Source organism: Macrobrachium nipponense, chromosome 10, assembly GCF_015104395.2.
Source record: "Macrobrachium nipponense isolate FS-2020 chromosome 10, ASM1510439v2, whole genome shotgun sequence".
NCBI lineage: Eukaryota > Metazoa > Arthropoda > Malacostraca > Decapoda > Palaemonidae > Macrobrachium > Macrobrachium nipponense.
Window position 1 is genome coordinate 77,973,369 of NC_087204.1, and position 23,530 is coordinate 77,996,898.

The 23,530-nt window shown below is 38.2% G+C and overlaps 1 protein-coding gene across 2 annotated transcripts in view; it reads right to left on the reverse strand.

Moving 5' to 3' along the window:
• Positions 1–10,987: 10,987 nt before the first annotated feature.
• The window catches only part of LOC135223711 (uncharacterized), a 103,311-nt gene continuing 90,768 nt past the window's right edge, over positions 10,988–23,530 (reverse strand). For both annotated transcript variants that reach the window (XM_064262446.1, XM_064262445.1), the window contains exons 5-7: positions 22,131–22,262; positions 21,669–21,798; positions 10,988–18,497 (exon numbers count right to left, since the gene is read on the reverse strand). In XM_064262446.1, the coding sequence (XP_064118516.1) occupies positions 21,703–21,798; positions 22,131–22,262 (228 nt within the window). In that variant the 3' untranslated portion in view covers positions 10,988–18,497; positions 21,669–21,702. The remainder of the gene's footprint in view (positions 18,498–21,668; positions 21,799–22,130; positions 22,263–23,530) is intronic.

A 23,530-nucleotide genomic window follows, 5' to 3' on the forward strand; every position in this document is an offset into this window, starting at 1 on the left:
TCTCTTGTAATGATGATGGTCGGCAGTAAACTAAATTAAAATGACAGTATTTTCAGTTTATTCTATTACCAAGTTAGTTAACTCATTTATTTTTCCATTTCTTTACACAGCAAAGTTTTATTAGTCAATCCATTTTTCCAAAGGTAGATGAGATTATCTGATCAATCTATTTATTGCTTGTCTAGTTGTAGCATCTAAGTCACATAAAAGAAATATGACCACAAAAGCAGCAAAGAGGTAGCAAATATTACTTGTAATATTCTCTTCCATATCTGCAATGGATCACAAGGTGAAAAAGGATAATGATTGTTTAAAATTTCAATGAGAAATAATTTATGAGGAATCTAACTTTTGATGGTAAATTTCTGCATAAATGACATATTTGGTTTTGCTACTTAAAAATATGTTACTAATTTAATTACCAGTACTACAGTATAAATCTTGAGAAATCTCATTCCTTAGTAAGTATAATTCTATTCTATACTGTTAATTTGGAGAATAGCTTTCACTTAAAAATGTTATTGTTAGTATACAATAAGGTTTTGTACATACTTACCTGGCAGATATATACTTAGCTTTACGTCCCTGACGTCACGACAGAATTCAAAACTCGCGGCACACGCGACAGGTAGGTCAGGTGATCTACCTTACCCGCCGCTGGGTGGCGGCTGTAAGAACCAATCTCCCTTTCCAGCCAGAATTTTTCTCTTCCACCTGTCTCCTGAGGAGAGGCTGGGAGGGCCATCAATCGTATATATCTGCCAGGTAAGTATGTACAAAACCTTATTGTATACTAACAATAACATTTTTGTACATGAACTTTCCTGTCAGATATATACTTAGCTGATTGACACCCTTGGTGGAGGGAAAGAGACAGCAATATAAATATGGAAAAAAGGGGGAAACAACACTTGTTGTAGGATGTAAAATACAACCTTGGTTCTTACCTGTTTAGGCAGAAGACTTCGTAGTTACTGTCTATGAGTCTGCGTTGCCTGAAGAGCTTCAGCGAGGGCGTGACCTACAGCTGACAGACTCTTTGGGTCTATCAAAGGGATTTGGTATCCGCTTACTTGATAGAATCCGAGCAGGATCTTGTCAAAGGGGATTCGCCCTCTTATACGACAGAACCTAACCACTATCATTGCAAGGAGCTCAAACATAATCCGATCACCTAACCAATCTAATCATTGTTAGACATACGACATGAAAGACATGCCTACCCGCATGCTCTTTCAAACAACCAAAAAACTTACAACCTAAACAAGGGGGAAAAAATATACTACAAAGGATATGTCTCAGCTCCCTGCCCCAGCACCGAATCCGCCGATACGTACGGGCCTAACGCGAAGCACTTTTCATACGTAATTTTGACGTCTCTCAGATAGTGGTTAGCGAAGACTGAGTTGCAACGCCAGAATGTTGCCTTCATAATATTACTCAGGGATATGTTTTTATTGAAAGTTAATGAAGTGGCAATAGCTCTTACCTCATGAGCTTTGACCTTCAGAAGCTTGAATTGACTTTCATCACATATCGCATGTGCTTCTTTCACCAGGCTTCTGATGAAGAAAGAAAGAAAGCGCATTCTTCGAAAGAGCCCTCCTTGGATCTCTTACAGAGCACCAAAGGTTGACATCATTGCCCTTAAGTTTCTTCTTTCTCTGAAGATAAAACTTTAAACTTCGTACTGGGCAAAGTGACCTCTCTGCTTCCTCGCCTACTAAGGCAGACAAACCTCGGACTTCAAACTCCTAGGCCAAGGATTTGAGGGGTTCTCGTTCTTAGCCAAGAACGAAGGCAGGAATGCACAGATAGCTGCATCTCCTCTGAACCCCACTTTCCCTTCTATTGCATGGAGTTCACTAATCCTCTTTGCGGAAGCCAATGCCATGAGAAAAAGTGTCTTCTCGTGAGGTCTCTAAAAGAGGCAGACTGAGGCGGTTCGAACTTAGGGGACCTAAGGAAGCGTAGCACTACATCCAGATTCCAACTCGGAATCTCTGGCGAAACCTTTTTGGATGTTTCAAAAGATCTTATTAGATCATGAAGGTCCTTGTCTTCTGAAATGTTTTAGTCTCTGTGCCTAAACACTGCAGCCAGCATGCTACGATAACCTTTAATGGTTGATACCGCCAGTCCACTTTTCTCCCTAAGGAAAAGTAAGAAGTCTGCTATTTGGGTTACAGAGGTACTGGAAGAGGAAAAGTGATGGTTCCTACACCACCGTCGAAAGACGTCCCACTTCGATTGGTAGACTCTAAGGGTAGAAGGCCTTCTTGCTGCTGCGATAGCCGTTGCAGCTCTTGCAGAAACCCTCTCATTCTGACCAAACTTTTGACAGTCTGAAGCCAGTCAGACCGAGAGCGGGGAGGTTTCTGTGATACCTGTCGAAGTGGGGTTGTCTGAGCAGATCGATCCTCTGTGGTAATGTTCTTGGAAAATCTACTAACCATTCCAGTACCTCTATGAACCATACTTGTGCGGGCCAGAACGGGGCTACCAGCGTCATCCTTGCTGCCTCCGATTCTGCAAACTTCTTGAGAGTTTCTCCCAGTATCTTGAAGGGAGGAAAAGCATACATGTCTAGGCCCTTCCAATCTAGGAGAAAAGCATCTATTAACACTGCCCTCGGGTCCGATATCGGAGAGCAGTAGTTGCCTATCCTCGCATTCTTGGCTGTGGCGAAGAGGTTTATGTGAGGCCTGCCCCAAAGACTCCACAGGTCCTGGCAAACATCCTCGTGAAGAGTCCACTCTGCAGGCAGGACTTGATCTTTCCTGCTTAGGAGGTCTGCTCTGACGTTCTTTTCTCCTGTACGAGCCTGGTAAGGAGACAAATCTTCCTTTCCTCTGCCCACAGCAGAAATTCTTTTGCTGTCTCGTACAGGGAGAAGGAGTGAGTCCCCCCTTGCTTCCTGATGTAGGGCCCAGGGCCGTGGTGTTGTCCGAGTTGATCTGAACTGCCGAAGCTAGGACGTAGGGCTCGAATGCTTTCAAAGCTAGCTAAACAGCCATCAGCTCTTTCTTGTTGATGTGCCAGGTCACCTGTTCTTTCTTCCAGGCGCCTGACACTTCTCTTGAGCCGAGCGTTGCTCCCCAATCTGTTTCCGACGCGTCGGAACACAACACTTGGTTGGGGTTCGGAATGTGAAGGGACATCCCTTCTGCAAACCTGAGAGGGTTCACCCACCAAGAGAGGTCCTTCTTGATTTCTCTTGAAATCTTGAAGGAGAACTCTAGGTTTTGAGAACGACACCTCCAGTTTCGATGTAGAAAGAACTGGAGAGGTCTGAGGTGCAACCTTCCTAGAGAAAGGAATTGCTCAACGAGGAGAGTGTCCCCAACAACTCATCCACTCCCTCGCTGTGCATACGTCTTTCTCTAGGAAGGCTTTGACTTTCTCTGACCCTCGGGCTATCCTTTCTGGAGAAGGAAAAGCCCGAAAATCCAGAGAAACCATCCGAATCCCCAGATAGATACGATCTTGACTGGGGATTAACTGAGACTTTTGAAAGTTCACCAAAAGTCCCAGAGAACTCGCCATGAAAAGGGTCTTTTGTAGGTCCTCCAAACATCTTTTCTGTGACTTGGCTCTGATCAGCCAGTCGTCCAAGTAAAGGGACACCCTGACTCCCTCCAAATGTAGCCATCTTGCTACATTTTTCATTAGTCCTGTGAAGACCTGAGGGGCTGTTGAAAGGCCGAAACACAAGGCCCTGAATTGGAATATCCTTCCTCCCATCATGAACCTGAGGTATTTCCTTGAAGAAGGATGGATCGGCACATGGAAGTAAGCGTCCTGAAGATCTAGGGACACCATCCAATCCCCTGGACGAAGAGCCCCGCCAACACTGAGGAGTCGTCTCCATGGCGAACTTTCCTCTTTTCTACAAAGAAATTCAGGGCGCTTACATCCAGAAACGGTCTCCATCCTCCTGAGGCTTTTGGAACTAGAAACAGGCGGTTGTGAAAGCCCGCTGAGCATGGGTCGCTCACTAGCTCTATAGCCTCTTTCTCTAACATTTGTTCTACTGCCTGCGTTAGAGCGTGGCTCATGAGGGATCCCTGTACCTGGCCACCAACTCCCTCGGAGTCGTCGTCAAAGGTGGTCTTTCTGTAAAGGGAATCAGATATCCTTTCCGGATAATCGAGAGGGACCAGTTGTCCGCTCCTCTCTTTGCCCAGGCTTCTGCGAATCTTAGAAGCCTGGCACCTACTGATGTCTGGAGGACTACTTTCCTACTTCTTAGCTCTGGATGAGCGCGAGAAGGATCTTCCTCTCTTGAAGGGTCTATTACCTCTTGAGGTAGAGGCTCTAGAAGGAGGGCCCCCTCGAAAGGGCTCCTGTCTAGCTGGAGTCTCCTTCTTAGTCTTTCGTCTGGAAGGAGGTCCTAGGTTTTCCGGGCAGACTGAGCGAGCATGTCTTGAGTCGCCTTCGCAGAGATAGCTCCTGAGATGTCCTGGATTATCTTCTTTGGGAAGAGAAGCGGCGAGAGTTGCGAAAAGAGAAGCGAGGCTCTTTGAGCATGAGAGACGGACTTTGTAAGAAAAGAGCAGAAGACTGATCTTTTCTTAAGAACCCCTGCTCCAAACAGGGAGGCTACTTCGCTCGATCCATCTCTAACTGCCTTATCCATGCACGTCAGTACACTGTTGAGATCCTCGGGCGAAATGGAATCCGGGTTCTGAGTCTTTTTAGCCAAGACCCCCAAAGACCAGTCAAGGAAGTTGAAGACTTCCAAGACTCTGAACATTCCCTTCAACAGGTGGTCGAGCTCGTTCATAGCCCAGGTAGTCTTAGCTGACAAGAGAGCCGCCAGCGTCGTGCGGCATTCCACCAGTGAAGAGAAGTCCGTGTCTGCAGATGACGGTAGACCCAGGCCTAGGGGTTCTCCAGACTCATACAAAAGCCTAGTCTGCCCGTAAGCTTGGAAGGGGGAAAGAAAACACAGTCTTCCCTTTCTCCTCCTTAGAAAAAGACCAATCACCAAAACCTCTCAAAGCCTTCTTCATCGAGATGGTTGGCTTCATCCTCACACAGGAGGAAACCTTCGTCTTCTTAGAAGTCGAGAATAACGAGAGAGGAGAAGGAGCAGCGCGAGAAAGAGCGTCTCCAAACTCTTGAAGAAGGAGGTCTGTCAGGATCTTGTAGGACGAGACCGAAGAATCCTTAACTAAGTCCTCTTCTGAAGGTTCCACTTCATCCACCGACGAACCTTCGGCTTCTTTACGAGAGCAGCTGGACTTCTCTAAAGAAGTGCGTCTATCTAGTGAGTGTCTGGCAGACCGTCTGGCGCCTATCAGGGGGGGAAGCCAAAGCTTCGGGAGAGCTCCTATCGAAATGCGTCCTTCCTACTCCGATGAGTGAGTCCTCTGTGATCCTGAAGTCTGCTCCTAGATACACGGGAGTCCAAAGGGGAGCGCCTGCTAGGAGAGGAGAGCCTACTATGCTCACGGCGCCTAACAGAATCCATGCGCCTGTCAAAAGGAGAGCGGCTGCCTGGCGAACTGCGCCTAAAATGAGGAGAACGCCTGCTAGGCTCTTGGCGCCTACCTACAGGAGAGCGAATCCCTGGAGAAGATCGCCTACTCGGAGACAGGCGTCTACCATGATCCACAAACTTAGATCGAGACGCGTGGGGTCTCTGCAAAAGGTAGTCTCTCAGCCGAGACATTTCTTTCAGGCTCTTTACGCCTGACCTGAACAGAGCGGCTAACAGGTGGACCGCGCCTATCAGGAGAAAAGCGCCTATCTTCCGCACAGCGCTTGGAAGCAGGCGAGCGGCTACTTGGGGAGTAGCGCCTACCAGGCTCTAGGCGCCTAACATAAGGATAGATCCTGTCTCTTGAAGAATCCATGTATGAGGAGGCTCTCTTATCCGGAGATTGGAGGATCTTCGGAAAGGAGCGAGAAGACAAAGCTGTGCGCTTATCTTTAGACGGAGCGCCTACTAGGCGCTAGATCCCTTTCTACTGGAGAAATGAAGTCGCCAGGAGAAAGCTTCTTGGGGGATTGTCGCCTGGAAGACGACAAGCGTCTGCCGAGGGAAGAGCGCCTCCTTCCATCCGCTGTTACAGGAGAGAGAGCCGCCTCCGACTGAGAAGGCAACGCAGGCGAAGGTAGCCTAGACTTCTTGACGGGGAGAGAGACGTCCTTCTTACAACGCGTACCTCCAGCCAAGGAGCCCGCCAGAGCCGAAATCTGAGCTTGCAGCCCCGCAAGAATCCGAGCTGGAGATCTTGCAAAATCCTCCACAGGGGATGAGGATCGAAGCCTACTCTGAGGCGAGAACTCCTGATCCCTCCTGGGTTTTTTGATATCCACTTCAGGCTCTTCTGGAAAACATTCCGGGCTGGAAGGAAAGGCGCAAGGAGCCTTCCAGGCTCTCTTCAACGGTCGCGATGAATCCGAGGCGCTCCATCCTCTTCTAGGCGAAGGTGATGAAGAAGAAGAGAAGCATTGGCGTAACACCTCCTTCTTAGAACGAACAATGGCAGCCTGGGAACGAACATCAGGATCTACCAAGGGGACGCCTGATCGGTGGGAGTTCTCCCTAACCTTCCTGCGGCTGTTGACTTTCCTCCTCCACTGGGACTGGGAGTCTGGAAGAGGTCTAGGCCTGGAAGCATTAAGGAGCCGATCAGACGCACCCTCCACTGCACTGGGGTCACTGCACAATTCACCTTCACTATTACTCTTACCTTGCAACGAACGAATTTTCTTCTCCATGCTAAGGATCGTGGCTCTCATGGTTGCCACTTCCGAAGTCGTATCTTTAGGTTCGATGCAGGGAGCAGGAGCTGAAACGGGAGAAGGATCTAGTACTACAACAGGATTGTCTACTTCTACCTCGCTAATACGAGACTTACTAGAACTTCTAGACGAAGCTTTTCTCACCCTGTCTTTCTCCAACTTCCTCAAGTAGGAAGAAAGAGACTTCCATTCACCCTCATCCAACTTCTCACACTCATTACACGGGTTAATAAAAGAACATTCTTTACCCCTACATTTCAAGCATACTGTGTGAGGATCTACCGTAGCTTTCGGTAGCCTCACCTTGCATTCATCTATAGAGCACACCCTAAACATAGAAGATTTCTTAACCTCTACATCAGACATCTTGAAATCAAAGAAAAATCCAAACCAATAGTCAAAAAACAATCCACAAGCGCGTATGCCAAGCCAACAAGATCAGGTACTTCACCGAAAGTCAGTCCAAATAAATCCAAGGCAACGAGAATCGAATAAAGCTGTCAGGAGGTAACAACCACAGGTGTAGTCGTCACCGGCGACAGAAAAATTCTGGCTGGAAAGGGAGATTGGTTCTTACAGCCGCCACCCAGCGGCGGGTAAGGTAGATCACCTGACCTACCTGTCGCGTGTGCCGCGAGTTTTGAATTCTGTCGTGACGTCAGAGACGTAAAGCTAAGTATATATCTGACAGGAAAGTTCATGTACAAAATTTAAATTTCAGTCTTGTGCCACCCAAGAGGCTAACAATATCATAATCACTAGTACTGTGTAATAAAAATTTTTGCTTTCCTTACTCACCATTTCCTTGTTTCAAGACTTGAATTCACCATCTTTGATCTCTTACAACAGGGCCAAGCAAAATTCTATGATACAGTAATCTGGACCCATCTTGTACTACTATTAATAAAATACCTGTTTGACAGGATTAAAAAACTTGGATTTGAGCTTTTTCCTGAAAAAAAAACTCACTTCATAAGCATATATTGCATATTATCTCTTTCATTTTGGATTTTGCTTCCTTGCTGACAGACAGAGACTCTATGACTTTAAATATTAATCACATCATATAATAATATTGTGCCGATAATTAAATGCAAATGTACTCTCACCACTCATGCAACTAGATCAAGCTGGAATGGAATACATTTGAGTAAATGTAAATGAAGTACACTCATGACTTATGACTACATTGATTATTATCACAATAAATTCCAAGATAGATTACCATGATCACAAGGTATAATTTTCAGTCCTCAACCCTCAAAGTTCTGGATTTTATGATGATCCAGTCAAATTTTAGTTTATTTTTATATAAACAAACTATGTAAATATTAGAAATCAGATAATGATAGAGGAAAATTAACATAACTAGAACAAAGAGCATAATAAAAATTTGGTACAACATTTTTGGTTAAAAATTTTAATACAGTTTCTGTAATATGTACTAACAAACGTTTGAGAATATATGATAAAATATCAGCGCAATCCAAAGAAAAGGTGAGAGAATGAGCACAAAAATCTATACAAAATTGGCCCTTACGAGGGAAAACTTTTAATATTTCAGTCTATATCTCTCCTCTCTCACATATCTACAATATAAGAGTTATATATTTATTTCATTAATATATATACCATCAGCCCAGATTCCAGATTGTATAGGGTTTACTAAGGAAACTTTTGATTGATTACACAGGTTCTCCACTTTGATGACAGTCTTGTATATTCTAGTTTACTGAAGGCATGACTCTTGTACTACTACCATTAGTACTACAATTTTTAGTAGTATGTATTGGTTATATAGCCTTACATAACATACACTTTAATGTTAAAAAGGCTAATGACTAAACAATTACCTGATGATGACACACTTCATAAAAGAGCTCTCTCCATTTATTACACCATGCCCTTATATATCTCACATGGTTATTTTAATTCCTTATAGTAATTTGAAGACTGAGGCAAAGATGCCATCCAAAGTTGATGAGGATGCTTCATATTGTTATTGTCCGGTAACATTACAAATAAATGAAGTACAAAGGCAAAAATACATCTATAACCTGAAATTATTTTAAACTCTTCTGAAAAGCATTTTCAATTCTTAGATAAAATTTATCTATCACTAACAATCAAAATAAACCCTCAAAATTGAAAAAGCTACTGACTTGTTACATGAGTGGCTGTGAAGTAAAAGTGAGTTATCTATTACAAGAGAAAGTTCCTGGTTCAATCAATAGATATAATTTTGCTTACTTCTGTATGGTTTTAAGATGAATAAAGTTTGTATAAAACATTTAATCTACCCAGCATATCAAATACAGTACATATACAGCAGCAGTCCAACATATTCAAAAAAGCATTGCTATCTTTACTAAGTGCACATAAAGGGAAAAGCAACCACTACAGCTCTTAAACTTTTTTCTTTTCTAACAGCTGCAAAACTTTAGTTTCCTCTAAAATTAGAACAAGAAATGCAACTTAATTTCACTGTATGAAATGTAATATAAAATTAACCTCTGATCTAGGATGTTAGATAGTTATTTGTTCTTAAAAGTATGTTAACATTTCTTCTGCACTTTTTCCCAATGGCACATTTCATCCACGAAAAATATATGACTGCCTTAGAAATGGGTGGATGTAGTAAGGTGTGAGATAACTAATGTTTAATTCATAAGAATATACTATACACATTCTGGTTTCTGAGAAAATTTGTAACAAAAGACAGCATGCCTTCAATCATTTTCAAATCTATTTGAAGCTCAATATGCAACTGAGGCAGGATGACAGCAGAGAATATAGAAGGCTATAACCAAAAACATTGATGAACCATCTTTTTTCAGATTCAACATCAGCCACATCCGTTGAAGTTGAAATACTGCGTCAAGTGATGACCAGATGTTACACCCATCAATACATCCTACAAGCCTTAACTGATCTTATTAGGAAAACTCAAGGGCATTGAACATGAAGAAACCACACTACTATAAGCAAAACATATCTGTTATTACTAACAATTTCTGTTAATAGGTAAAATAATTAAAATGAGTGCTGAAAGAGCTACACTTTCAATTACGGACATGTTCCGAAACCTTGTTAATTAGCAAAGGCACAAAGACAATGGTGAATCTTTAGAGGAACAGCAAGTCTCACTGCCTGACCCACCATTCTCCAAAACTGTTGATCATTATGTTCTCATTTCACGATACTATTTGCTTTCATTACTTAAAACATACTACAGTGGTCCCCCCGTATTAGCGGGAGATGCATACCAGAATCCCCTGTGAATAGTTAGAACCCCTATAAAAATGCTAAAAACAACCTATTTTGTTAGTTAAAACTCAAGAAAAACACACTAAAAATTTTCATACTTGGTTTTTTTAATAGTTTTATCACATAAAGGGCATTTTATGATGAAATTGATAAAAAAAACCAAGAATCTGTGGATATTTCTCATAGAAAAATACCGCGAATGTGTGAATTTTCCACGAATAATGCGGGGAAACGTTCCTGAGAGAAACTCGCGAATGTGTGAGACTGCGAATCCGGAGAACGCGAATACAAGGGGGTCCACTGTACTATGATGTTCAGTTTCCCAAACATTCTGAGCTGACTTATTCTGGTACACAAAAGCTAGTTAACCAGGACATGAAAGGGAAAAATTAATTTTTGGAGATATCTTGACTGGGACATTAGCAAAATCAAACTCATACATTGCAGTAAGAAATGCTGTGAAACATTCATCATCAAAGACTGGAAACATTTTTTTAATGACACCTTTGAAGTTATTCAAAACTTGCATATTCTTACTAGCTGTCAACTTGACTGCAGTCTGATAAAGAGGTTGTTTTCCATGTCAATGACTATAAACCTTTCAAGGTGACCACTGATTTTAAGACTGTAGGTGGCTTATGTCAGCAAGTTGCATAACACAGGTATTAGTGTATTTAGCCATATAAATGTGAAACCCATTTGATTACAGGTATATTGACAGTACTACTGCATTTATCATTCCACATTAACAGACTATAAAGATGAGCTCAGAGGGTTTAAAAAATAATTAGTATTAGTGCTACATGCACTGAGAATTTAATAACTAAATCCCTTGTGTTACAAAACTATTAAAATTTTTATGATACCATCACAAGTCCTAAGTTGTATGCACAATAATGTTCTCACGATCTTTTTTTTATTGATGTGAATTAAAATCAAACATTGAACTGCATTAAAAGAAAACTTACACTCTGATCTTTTATTGCCAACTGTTCTACTAAAACAAAACTTCTAAAGTATTTTTCTCCAAACTGCAGAAGCTTGTAATAAAACAATTTCAAAAAAATAATAATGTACTCAAACTCAAGCAGATCAAATTTATACAAAAGGTGTTGGTACTGACTATTTTTGATAACTTGACTGCACAACTCTCTTAACACTGAAAAATTATGCTGACCTAATATCTGATGCTAAAGCAAAGTGAATTTTGAAAGTTGCAACGTCTTTACATTCTTAATAATAAAGTTACCACAAAAATATCTGAAAACCACCTCAACAACCAGAATAAAAAATTGCCACAACTGAAAAAACCTAAACCAGATCTGTCCATCAAGATTCATAATTTGTGACCCACATCACAGATGCAGAGAAAATCTGTCCAACTAGAAATCAGATTTGGCCAGATATCTACTGCTGTCCATTATGTATACTATTTATATAAATAAATATTATCACTTTATAAGAGAGCATGAAAATGACTCAAGTTATAGCTTTTCACGAGATTCTGAATACATAAAAAATTTGTTTATAGCATTAGGCAATATAACCATTAAAACAAACAGATAATAAAAATAATCACCATTCTTGATTCTCTGCAAGGAATAACAGAACATAAATTTCAACTCTATATAGTCTATCTGTATTAAACAGAGCAAAATTTTGTAGATGGGATACATCTAAATGTATCCCTCCTTATAAAACAATAAATCAAAGCATTCTCTCTATACACTATTAAACATTATTAAGAACTCATATTTTCCTTGCTGAGTGAAGACAACTATCAAAATCCCTTCCGCAGTATGCTAACTAATAAAAGAAACTTATAAAATAAATAAGCAGGTAAAAGGAAGAATTCCATGTCTATTACTCAGCAGTCTACTGGATAAATAAAATAATATTTGTACCTTTTCTTTCTTTTTTAAAGGATTACAAGCAACTCCAATGATATTTTGTAGGTTTTACCTACCCCACTCAGATACATTTATCATGTCGACATTAACCATTTCATGAGTAGAGCATTAAAGCCACATTTCAGATGAGGCTGGGCAATGATGAATTTAATCAGTTTAACTGACAATGCATCAATCCTAAAAAATTTTAAGAGACATGGTTTCCTTATATTCCTGATACCAAATTAACCTCCTAAAGATCTTATTGTCATATCTGGTAATTTCAAATTGAAGACACTGACAGGGTCAAGGTAAGTGCTCCATTTAGGCTGAACACTTTCAAAACATGAGTGTTAGGATGCTTGATGGATCATTGAAAAAATACCTTCACTCATTTCAACTTTCATTTTCCCTTTGTAAAGTATCAATTTACCACTTAAGAAACATGAATAAAAAAAGAAAGCCATATTTCTAACTGCCATTTTTGATCCTGTTATCAAGTCTGTTTTTTAATGAAATTATATTTGTATTTCTGCTTTTATTTCATGTGACATCATTTCTTACACATACTATCAAGAGTTTTAGTTGTCTTGTAACGTACAAGTTGCTTTCCTTTTAGAGAAATTCTAAACTTCTGCCTTTTTGTTTTCAATTTACTCTTATCAAACATTTTTTATAATACAAAACCTATTTTTTATTATAAAAACTGATCAATCATAGGCATTATATGTTTTAACATTCATGTCATTAATGTTCCCAGGTTCACAGTCTTTTGTCTCTTAGAGCAGGCAAGTAGTTTCACTATGCACGGCCCGTTTGAACCCCAAGTACGTCGCAGTCACCTATCTCACTTTTTGTGTTGACTATATAGGTAGCAGCAAGATTTGTAGGGTTGGGAGAAAGGCACTAACTATATAACTGAGGAGTTTGCAGGAATGCCACAGTTTGGGTATGTTGTCTGTAAAACATTTTACAACTGAAATGAGTCAAGAACTAAGTGTTTAGCTCATAAGTTAGTAAACAGTGATGACAAAACCCATTATACTTAATGCATGGTTCTTGATCACAAAGTCTTTCAGATTTGGAAATGAGGTAGACTTACTATCAACTTTCAGAAAGGCAAAGCAATCAGTGATCCTGGAAGTCTGTTTCTTCCCTGTGCCATGAATGATAGGTGGACAAGAGTTATGTGCATGTGGATAAGGAGTCCCTATCTTTTTCCCTCCAAAGGTACACAGAAATAAGTCTGACCATTCATCAGAAACATCTCTTCAATAAAAAGAGATAAAGGTATACTGCCTTTGCCAAGTTTCTGCACATAAAATAAAAGACATTTCCAAATTATGTTTTAAAGAGGCAGAAGTAGTGGTCTGACTTTGTACCTTTGTAACAAAACTGATGCTGTATCATCAATCACATTACCATACCTATTTTAACCCAGAAGTCTCTTTAAACTACTAACAATCTCAAAATCCCTTTCCTTCACTATTATGAGACCTTGTTCTTAAGGACATGATTCTATTTTTAGTCCTGTGGAAAGAAACTGTCCGGAGGTGTCCCTGAAGTCTCAGGTCCTCCAAAGGTGATGAAAATCAAGCAAGGAATGGATGGCAAAGTATGCAGTGGAATGGTCCTGAATACCTATCAGATGAATTCACTCTTTTATCACTTAACCAAGAACTAAAGTAAAACATAAAAATAAATGATGGATATACTGTATAAGGTTTGTATGGTGTTTTTACGTTGCATGGAACCAGTGGTTATTCAGCAACGGGACCAACGGCTTTACTTGACTTCCGAACCACGTCAAGAGCGAACTTCTATCACCAGAAATACACATCTCTCACTCTTCAATGGAATGGCCGAGAATCGAACCCGCGACCACCGAGATGGGAAGCAAACACCATATCAACCACGCCACTGAGGGCAAAAAGTGAAAATGCTTAGTAATGAATGATGGAATAGTAATCCAGTTGCAAGGTAAACATCTAAGGAGCAGTGAACAAAGCACTTAACAGCAATGCAGGCTCACATAAGAAGTAGGTGGTTGAGAAAAGACACATGTGGTTCCAGATGGTGCTGGTATTAAGACTAGCTTCTGCCCAACAGAATCTGAGAACATTTGAGACATGAATAATAGGCTTATGTCTGTACAGTAAAACCTCGTTTTAACATACCCAGCACCAACGGACATCGGATTTAATGGCCAAAATCAAACCAAGGGTAGTATGGCATACGATGACTGTTAAATTACAAAAGCATCTGTGTATAGGCTAGCTTTTGTAACAACAGGTATCTTATGAAAAATTGGTTATACAAAGATGATGTTATTACAAATGCTGTTTTACTTACTGTATCCTTATAAATTCAAAATAAAATGAAATAAAAAAGTCAATTCTATATCACATTTTTTCTAAACGCAAGGCCTAAAAGGGAAACATTTTGTTTAAGTATCGACCCTCATCGCCAGCCACAAACCCCCAACAATACGCCAAAGTACAATAATTATCGTTCATATGACTTTATTGTTCTAAACTGTTATTTACTACCACAATGGTAATGAATTTAGTGAAAAATTAATATCATATTATCCTAAACATTATTACTACCATAATTACACAACCATTAAAATTTTGAAATGATACCAAAAGATAATGTTGCTGTCAGCACTACCATAATTTGATGTTTACACTACGTCAACTTGCCTCACATAGATATAAAAGTTGATTTGATCAATACGGAATTATTCCTCAAATAGGCTATTTATTTTGAAGATATGCCAGTAATATATAAGGTAAAAATGATTTTTTTATGTTTACATTTCATCGCCAATCACAAACAACAAGGTAATGTACGATAATTATCGTTCGTATGACTACATTGTTCTGAAAAGTTAACCATCAATATGACTATGAATTTTTAATTACATATGAATATTATCTTATCCTAAATATTACTGCTACCGTAATTACGCTACCATTAAATTTTCTGTAAAGTTACCGAACGTAAAAGGTTCTTGTGAACCCAACCGTATTACTTGATGTTTACAAATTGTTTGCTGGTTTCTCCCAGTTAAAAGTTGATTTTATTAATATAAAATTTTTCTTTCAATACACTATTTATTATGAAGATATGCCAATAATATTTAAGGTGAAAATGATTTTATTACCTTTATCATCAGTTTAGTTTCATAATGTGAATCTTTTCATGTATGTCAGTGGTTATCACACCTAGGCCGAGGCTAGCCTACAAATAAACATCATATAGGACATGATAAAAAAACAATGCTTCACTTCAACGGAGAATCGGCTTTAAAGGACAACCTTCTCCCTCTACTAGTACATTAAAGCGAGGTTTCACTGTATTAATCTATATACGTATATTGATGTGGGTGATGGAGTTATTTTCAAATAACCCTATTCTTTTTATAGTTTAGTTCTCTTCCTGTTAAGGTATCCTTTGTGTTTTTCCCATATGCAATCTGTTCTTGACCTTTCAACTGTTCTGTGGGTTTCTGCACTGACAACAAAAACAACTGCAGTACAGCAGACATTGTTTATAAAGTAAAAAACAGGATTTTGAAAAATACTCTGGGCACATGTTATACTTCATAATAATAGTACATAATATAAAACTAGTTAATATTTCTTTAATTCCTAAAAATCTTTGACACATGCGCAACGTAATTATTAGGTTGAAAAGAACCAAATAATACCCTAAAACAAACTGGAAAAGGAAAGAATTTAACAGCCAGGAATTGGAAAACAATGATGTATGACTCCCTTGTCTCCATATCAAAACTAGAATCTAAGCAATTCATCAAAGACAAAGAAAAACACAGGACAAAGGAATTATTTAGCCTTGACATTCAAAATAGAAAATAATGCTACATGTAGAGATAGCAATGAATAAAACAGTAAAATAAAATGAAAGGTCGGTGTATTTTGCCAACATTTACAAAAGGTCTATTGATAGTTGCCACCTATTAGGTGCAGTTATGTACTAAAGTGAATGGCACCTGCCAAATGGATACTTAGAGTCCCATGGTAATGATCTGCTTGTTCTAATGACTTACTTTTTGTTCTTTGCCTAGGTAATTACAAACTAGAAATTTTACCCCATACTTTTTCTCAAGCTTGCTTTCAAAGCTTCTTGGTGAATTTTTTATCAAAATAATAAGCAGGCAAAAAGCTGTTATCCATGTCTGTAGGGTACAAAGTTTACTAACTAATGAAATGCAATATTTGTAACATAAAAATACAATAAAATTTATAAAATCTGAAAAGAGCAATAACATAAAGGCTTTCTGTCTCTGTACTAAGTACAGTTTACATTATACACCTTCCTTTGCTCCCTGTAAACCAAAGGGTGTAATAAAACTGAAGAATACTGTGGAATTGAAAAAATAAAAAAATAAATCCAAACATCAATCAAAGAGCTAACGACCACAATATTTCTAATATTCATTCTCTACAGAAATCAGTACAAAGCTATATCAAAGCACCATGGATGGCAGTAGCTTGTACAATACTAGAAAAAAGTAAATTTCATCATTTAGCAAAGTTTACACTAAAATTTTATTCCATTTACTCCTTACCAAATAGGTATGCAAATAAAATGAATAACTAACTTTTCATGATTCTGATGAAATACTTCCTCCCTTCTCCTTCCGCTTTTCCACTTTCGCACATTTGCTTGAAAGCATTGTCTACAAGTTCTTAAGCTCCCCAGATATTTCTATTCTGTTTAGATTAGTCTAAGGCAATGTTAAATGTCATACTTATTCACTTTACAGAAATATTTGAATTATAAGCCACACCACTATACAAGCAAAATATAAAAAACTACTCCATGGTAATGAAAAAATATAGAATATACCTCCCTTCTTGGGGAATTGAACTGACAACTGGTGAAATACCAGACCAAACTGTACTCGCTCTACCACAACACAAAATCATGGAAACCATGTATGGATGCAGCAGTACCACTGCAGCCAAAACTATACTTTCCTTCCCTCCCTGCCCCACCAGCAGAGTGGAAGCATTCATTCTCATCCTCAACATGTCAAAGGTGATGTACACACTATAAGCAGACAATATGTAATGCCTGAAAACGGATGCTAACAACATCCTATTTGAGGATTTAAACCACTGGCATGCAGAGGGGGTGCAAAATCCTATTAAAGGGTGCAATGGTGCCTGATCTGAGTCCAAACAGATGCACTTACATATCTGGCTTCCCTCATTTCATTCCATTTGTTTTTAGTAGTTGAAGTGATGGCCTGTTATTGCACTGGTTGAAAATTCAAATATCCAAGCAGTTTACTTCATCTATTTTTGGACAATATTGCATGCAATTAAGGCCTAATACTGTATAGTGTATTTCTAATTTCTTGTGGTTTGCAATTAGAAAAAAAAAATTTCTAAAATCATTCCAAAAACATTCTGCAAAAATGCCAACCTAATTTTATCCCAGAAAAGGCAGAAGTGGTCTATATCCTATTGAGAAATTACTTAATAAACCTAGAGGCAGATGGATTGTATCAAGCATTCGCAGCAAATATGTTTTGTGTGAGATTCTTTTGTTATCAGTTATAGTGACCTTTCTTATTTGAGAAAAAGTATCTTTTCAGTAATACCTCCAATCTTTCTGAATATTTATATATGTACACACACACACATACACAGACACACACATATATATATATAGATATATACACATATACAGACATCAATGGTGACCAAAAAGAATTAATTTTCTCTTAAAACACTGCGTTTTACATACCTACATCCAAAGGCTTCTACCCTTTTTAATTCAAAGGCACTGGAGATAATCTCTATAAAAAAGGACAATTATATGTAATGAACCACTTCTGAGAATTTAAAGAAAAATATAGTGCTGCAACAAACCATAAAATATTTTAACTAAAATTCCATAAGTTTCTTCAGCAATAAAACAATTATTATGGCAATTTGATCTGACTAGCGCATTTTCTGACTTACTTGATTTCACAAGGAGCAAAAGGAGAATGCTATGAAATGCAAATGAAAAAACCTAAATTAAAAGACCTAACAACTTCATGGTCTACTAGGAATTACAATAACCATCACAGCTATGTACATGCATCTTACATGGGCAGTATCAAGTTCTGTTTCCTCAGAACTTTCTCTCACAACATTATGACAAATGATACTTCTAATGCATTTCAATGTAAAAAGACCAAGTATAATCATTTAAGATAAACCATGAATCAATGGCAAATTGTACATAAAATGATGCAAAGTTTTGGTATTTTCTGTACAAAATGAAATAACCAGCTTAATTTCATAATTAAGTGAAAAAGAAAGTAATGAAAAACAATTCCAAATATGTACTGTATCATGGATACCTAACAAACTAATGATACTGCATCCTGTAGGGGCAGAAACAGCTGTATATATATATACAAAATGGCAAAAATATCTCCAGAATCTTCTCGAAATAATCATACATCACCAATGCACAGGTGACCTCAAAAGCTACACTGCAACAGGAAGACAATATGCCATATTCTATTCACCCCTGCTGCATTTCAAGATCACATACCTGAAAATATAAACAAATGACCTTAAAAGCACACTTCAAAAAAAATGATCACAGAAGCGTATTGTAATTAAAATTTTCTTGGGTGAGGAAAATTAAAATGCTTTCAAAACAAACTGCATTTTTTATATCTCACAAGTCACTGCTTCAGTAAAAGCATGCACTGTACTTCCATATCTCAAAAGGTCATAACTTAAAAGAACTTGTAAAGAAAAGCAAAAATTACAACATGGTATAAAACAGGTTTTAATGTAGGAAAAACCTATACTATTTGGTAGTTGCTGTCAAGTCCTCAAGATTACCCTTTTCATGGTCTATCCAGAGCTCCATGGTGACCAGGCTAATGTCAGAAAATTCTCTCTACTGGTCTTGTGGCCAGATATTGTGTCGTAATGATAAACATTATAATACCTGATAAGAGTATAAATGGACTCAGGATAACAGGGTAGTACTTTTTATTATTCTAAGTGAACACTAATATCCTACGTCAAAACTGCAAGAAGTGGTTATGCCCATACGCACCATCATATTGTTTACATACGACCAAAATTCAACCAAGCTGCCATTCCTTTATGTTTGTCAATGCAAGATGCTCCCTTACCCACATCACATATCTTTTCATTAGGGAAGTGGGAGGGTTTTGAGGACTCAACAGTGACTACCAAAAATAGGTTTTTCCTACGACAAAACCTTTTTATAATAGTGTAGGCACTGTATCATCCTCATGGAGCTTTACAAAGAAACTGACAGGTAACAAAAAGCTCTTGAATTTTAATACCGACAATCCAAAAACATTTTTGGCCCAGGGTCCAGCCCCTAGTTTCAAGGCCCCATTCTTTATTCCAAATACCTTTAGGTTTGGTAACAAAGAATAAGAAACTAATTGTGAACTCATGTTATTTACAGTGACGTTCAGTGGTGACTTACCTTAAACATGCTAGGTATGGTTGCAGTATTGTCAAACCTTCCCCAGCAATAGTTGGCACACCCACTTGTTAGGGAGACCTGTAGTTTGCCACTGTAGTGCCTAAGGGTCAAGACTATCCATGCCACCTACCGATACACTGTGTAGTCGAATTTGTTCGAGCTAGTGGCAAGTGTTACTAGAGTGTAGAAAAAACAGACCTTTAGGGATGTTTGCCATGACCTCTAAGTAAACCTTAAGTGCTTGAATTGGGCATAATGTTTTGTCTCCTAATTCTAGTTTATTTAGAATAGGAAATTTTCTTCTTAAAGGAATCCCATTCTTAGCCAGACATGACATATCAGAGGACAATAATAATTTGTGTGATATATTGTCTCCGTCTAAGAATCCCAGTTGGCTAACATGAGCTCCTGTCGCTGATGCAATCAAGAAGATCGCATACTGTAGCTTGTGAGTCGTGGTTGTATTGGGTCCACTGAACTGAGGAGCTGATCGAAGTCTAAGCACCTTGTTCAGGGACCAAGTGATTGGAACCCTTCTAGAGCAGATCTTTGTAATGCAAAGGACCACAGAAGGAAAGTGACAACTTATATACTCAAGTCAAATCACAAAGCCATAAAACAATGGTTTCATTAATGCTGCCTTGTATTCCATGACTGTTGTAACTGCAAGGCTTTTTTCTTCAAAAAGGAATAAGAAATTTAAAATTTTCCCTACATTTTTTGACTGAGCTGTCAGTATGGATATAATGTAACTATATCTTCCATACATACTGGTCTTGCCAGATATATGAAGTCTGTAATTTTTGCAATAGGTACTTAGCAATGTTGGGCATGTAATTTTCATGGCACAGATAATATTTAAGAAAATCCACCTGTGAAGGTTTTGGCTTAGAAAGGAGGATCCTTAAATGACTTTCCCTCCTACTGACTGGGATAAAACCAGCGGACAGTTTTGGAATTTATCTCTTTGCCTACCAATGCCTGTTTGGCCAATTTGGGGCTACTGAGTAAGCTGTTCCTTAGTAGGTTATGAGTTTGCTCCACACTTTCGAAATCTGGAAAAGAGTATATCATCCTCCATTTGTTCCAGTCTTTTAGGAAGGCATCTCTTGCTGTTTCTTGCCTGGTAATTTGTGATTCTTGTATGTGGTGCACAGGTCCACTTCTATTTGTGGAAGCAGGTTGGCTATTTTCTGAAAAGTTGTTGTTGTCTAACTCCATTCTGTTGAGGTTATCGTTTTCCTTGATAGGGTATCAACTATTACATTGGGAGACCCTGTAAAGTGAATTGCAAACCAGTACCACTACCTTGCTTGTCCAATCGAAGGAAGGCTAGCATTATGTACTATGTCAAGCGGAGGTGAGTATCATCCCAACCTCTTAATGTAGGACATTGCAGTCCTGTTTTGTATCTTACAAAACCCATTTTTTTTTTATATACAGACATATAAACAACTGCCTCAACAACAGAGAGTTACTGAAACAGAATTGGGATGACATAATCAGGAAATATAGCAAACAGACTGTTATTCATACAAGATAAGTAATTGTTTATGAATGACCAATCAGAGAGGCATCTGTTATCTAACAAAAGATAATACAGTACTAAAGGCATAAATCCTAGAGGAGGCACAGTATATCTACCTATGATGCAGTGAAAGTAGAATGACCTTAATATACCTACAGGGACAAAGCATTTGCTGAATAAAGGTCTGCACTGGCTGGTTAGCAAATGCAGCAACTTTCTTATTTCCAAACAACAAGTCATCTATTGAAGTTTTCAAAGCAAAGTCATGTGTCATTCCTGAGTTGGTGTTTCTCAAAGTTCAATTCTTGGGAACAGGGGTTCTAAGAGACCTCTTTCAATAAATTACAAAAGCATTATTTTTTTTAGAACTGGTCCAATGGTAATTCCACCAAACCAAAACACAGTATAACTAGAAATTGGATTATTCAGTTTGCCAGACTGCCCTTTGAGCAATTATTGGATATAAATATATGCTCTATCACTGGTCTACATAAAGAGTACATATGGGTACAGAACTACAGATGTTTGAGATGAACAGTTAAGAGGTAAGACAGAAAGGAGAAAGGAGGGAATGCTGTGAAAAACCTTGCAATATTATCTACTGCAGGCAGGATTGGGCACTCTTTGGTCATTAGACCACAATGAGGTAGGAACACATAAAAGACATAAAATGCTTATTATCACCACCATTCACAAAATATACCAGAAAGTGGACATACCTTATGAAGGCTATGAAGTGAAAATGTCAGATGACTATGCAATAAGTTCCTCCAGGGCTTTGTCTCTGTCATTGTTATGCTTCAGAAGAGCATCTATAATTCTTGATTCCTCAAAACCCAAGGCTAGAAGCTGAAATATTTCAGATCAACAAAATACTATAATGAAAAGAATTAATATGCATAATATTATTCATATTTAAATGGCTGAAGCAGGGGGATAAAAAAAAACAGCCCCAAAACAAATCACAGAAAAGAGAGAGGGCACTAAGTTCTATCTGTCTATTTTAATTCTCAAACTGTGAGTGAAGTGCACAAAAAGCAATGTTGTCTAATGAAACATTAAAAGTAGCCAAGTATGGTACAGGATTATGTAGAGGTACAGTTAAGTTGCAAATCATAAATGGAGAACCAAATGGCTTATTCAAAGGATATATATACCCAGTTATGATATTCCTCACTAACCTGCTTTGCTGCACTGAGATGATCTCTTGTTTTTTGTATATCTCCCATGTAGTAGTAAAAGGCGAGTTCAGCCTTGTATTCGTCTTCGCCCGTGTCTTGCAATGATTGTAATACAAGCAAAACCTCAATAAGCTGAAACATAAATATAAACACTGTAGATCAGATCAATACATAACTGATACACTACTTCAGATGTCATTGCATTCATTAAAACAAAACGTGTTACCTGTAATATAGAGAAGTAATATATCTTTAAAAATAGAACAAAACACATAAACATATTGTACTATATTCACAAAACTGTAATTATAAACAGAGAGAGACAGCTTCTCTGTGAATGTTTTTAGAAAAAAGATCACAATATTCCAAAAATCATCAAAATATGTAATTTGCCATACGTTAGAATCTCAGGATTCTTCCAAATAAAGCTGATTTTTTCCCAGTTACAATGAGAATGACTAACCAACATGAAGCGAAGCTGAAATCCATGAACATCCCATAGAAGGTATAGCAGCACAAAGGCTAACATTATTGTAGTATGCTGAGGATCTGGCAAGAATTAAGCATGTTTTATAATAAAACTCACAAGGAAAAAATCATGGTGCTTACCCATGCCTCAGAAGACACTCAAGTGTGAAAAAAGTCCCCAAAAAACAAAGAGCAGCCAAGCAAGAAAATTGAAAAGGAAGTGGTATACAAGTGTTATGAGTAAGGACAGTCTGCTGGCATTAATATAAATTACTATGTTGCCAAATATTTCCAGACTACCGTAATGTACTGTATGAATATCAGTGGTTTCCCTGAAAGCATGGAATGACTTCAGATTCAGAAACCATCACTACCTTCGCAAAATATGTTCTTGGAGAGACTGTTGCTGAAGGAGCATAAAACCATAACGTCACTTTCTCACAAAGGTCACTGAGTACTTTCACTTACTTGCTAACCAGTTTCATAACACTAATGACAATGAGCCTCTTTGGAAGGTGACAACATTCAGATGCACGATCACAGACACAAATAAAAGTCGCAATAAATTCAAATACATTAATGCTATAGACCTACATCACCAGCTGAACGAAAAGCAAATAAAAATTGGAATAACTGTTTGATCTGTAAAAGAATATTTCATGATTATGATAATGTAAAGGAAAGGCAAGCAAATGACAAGCCTCCTAAAATATAACAACATAAAGTTCACTGTAAAAGTACAGCATTCTTTAATCACACAATAATGGAGGCATAATATATGAAATTCCCCAAAACAATTTAAAAAAAACAAAATTAATTATTTATTATAAACCCAAGGTCTGTGATAACCTAGACACATCAGTTTTCAGTCTACCAAACAAAACTCAGGTCAGTTTCACAACTAACCCAACACATGCAATATATTCCAAATT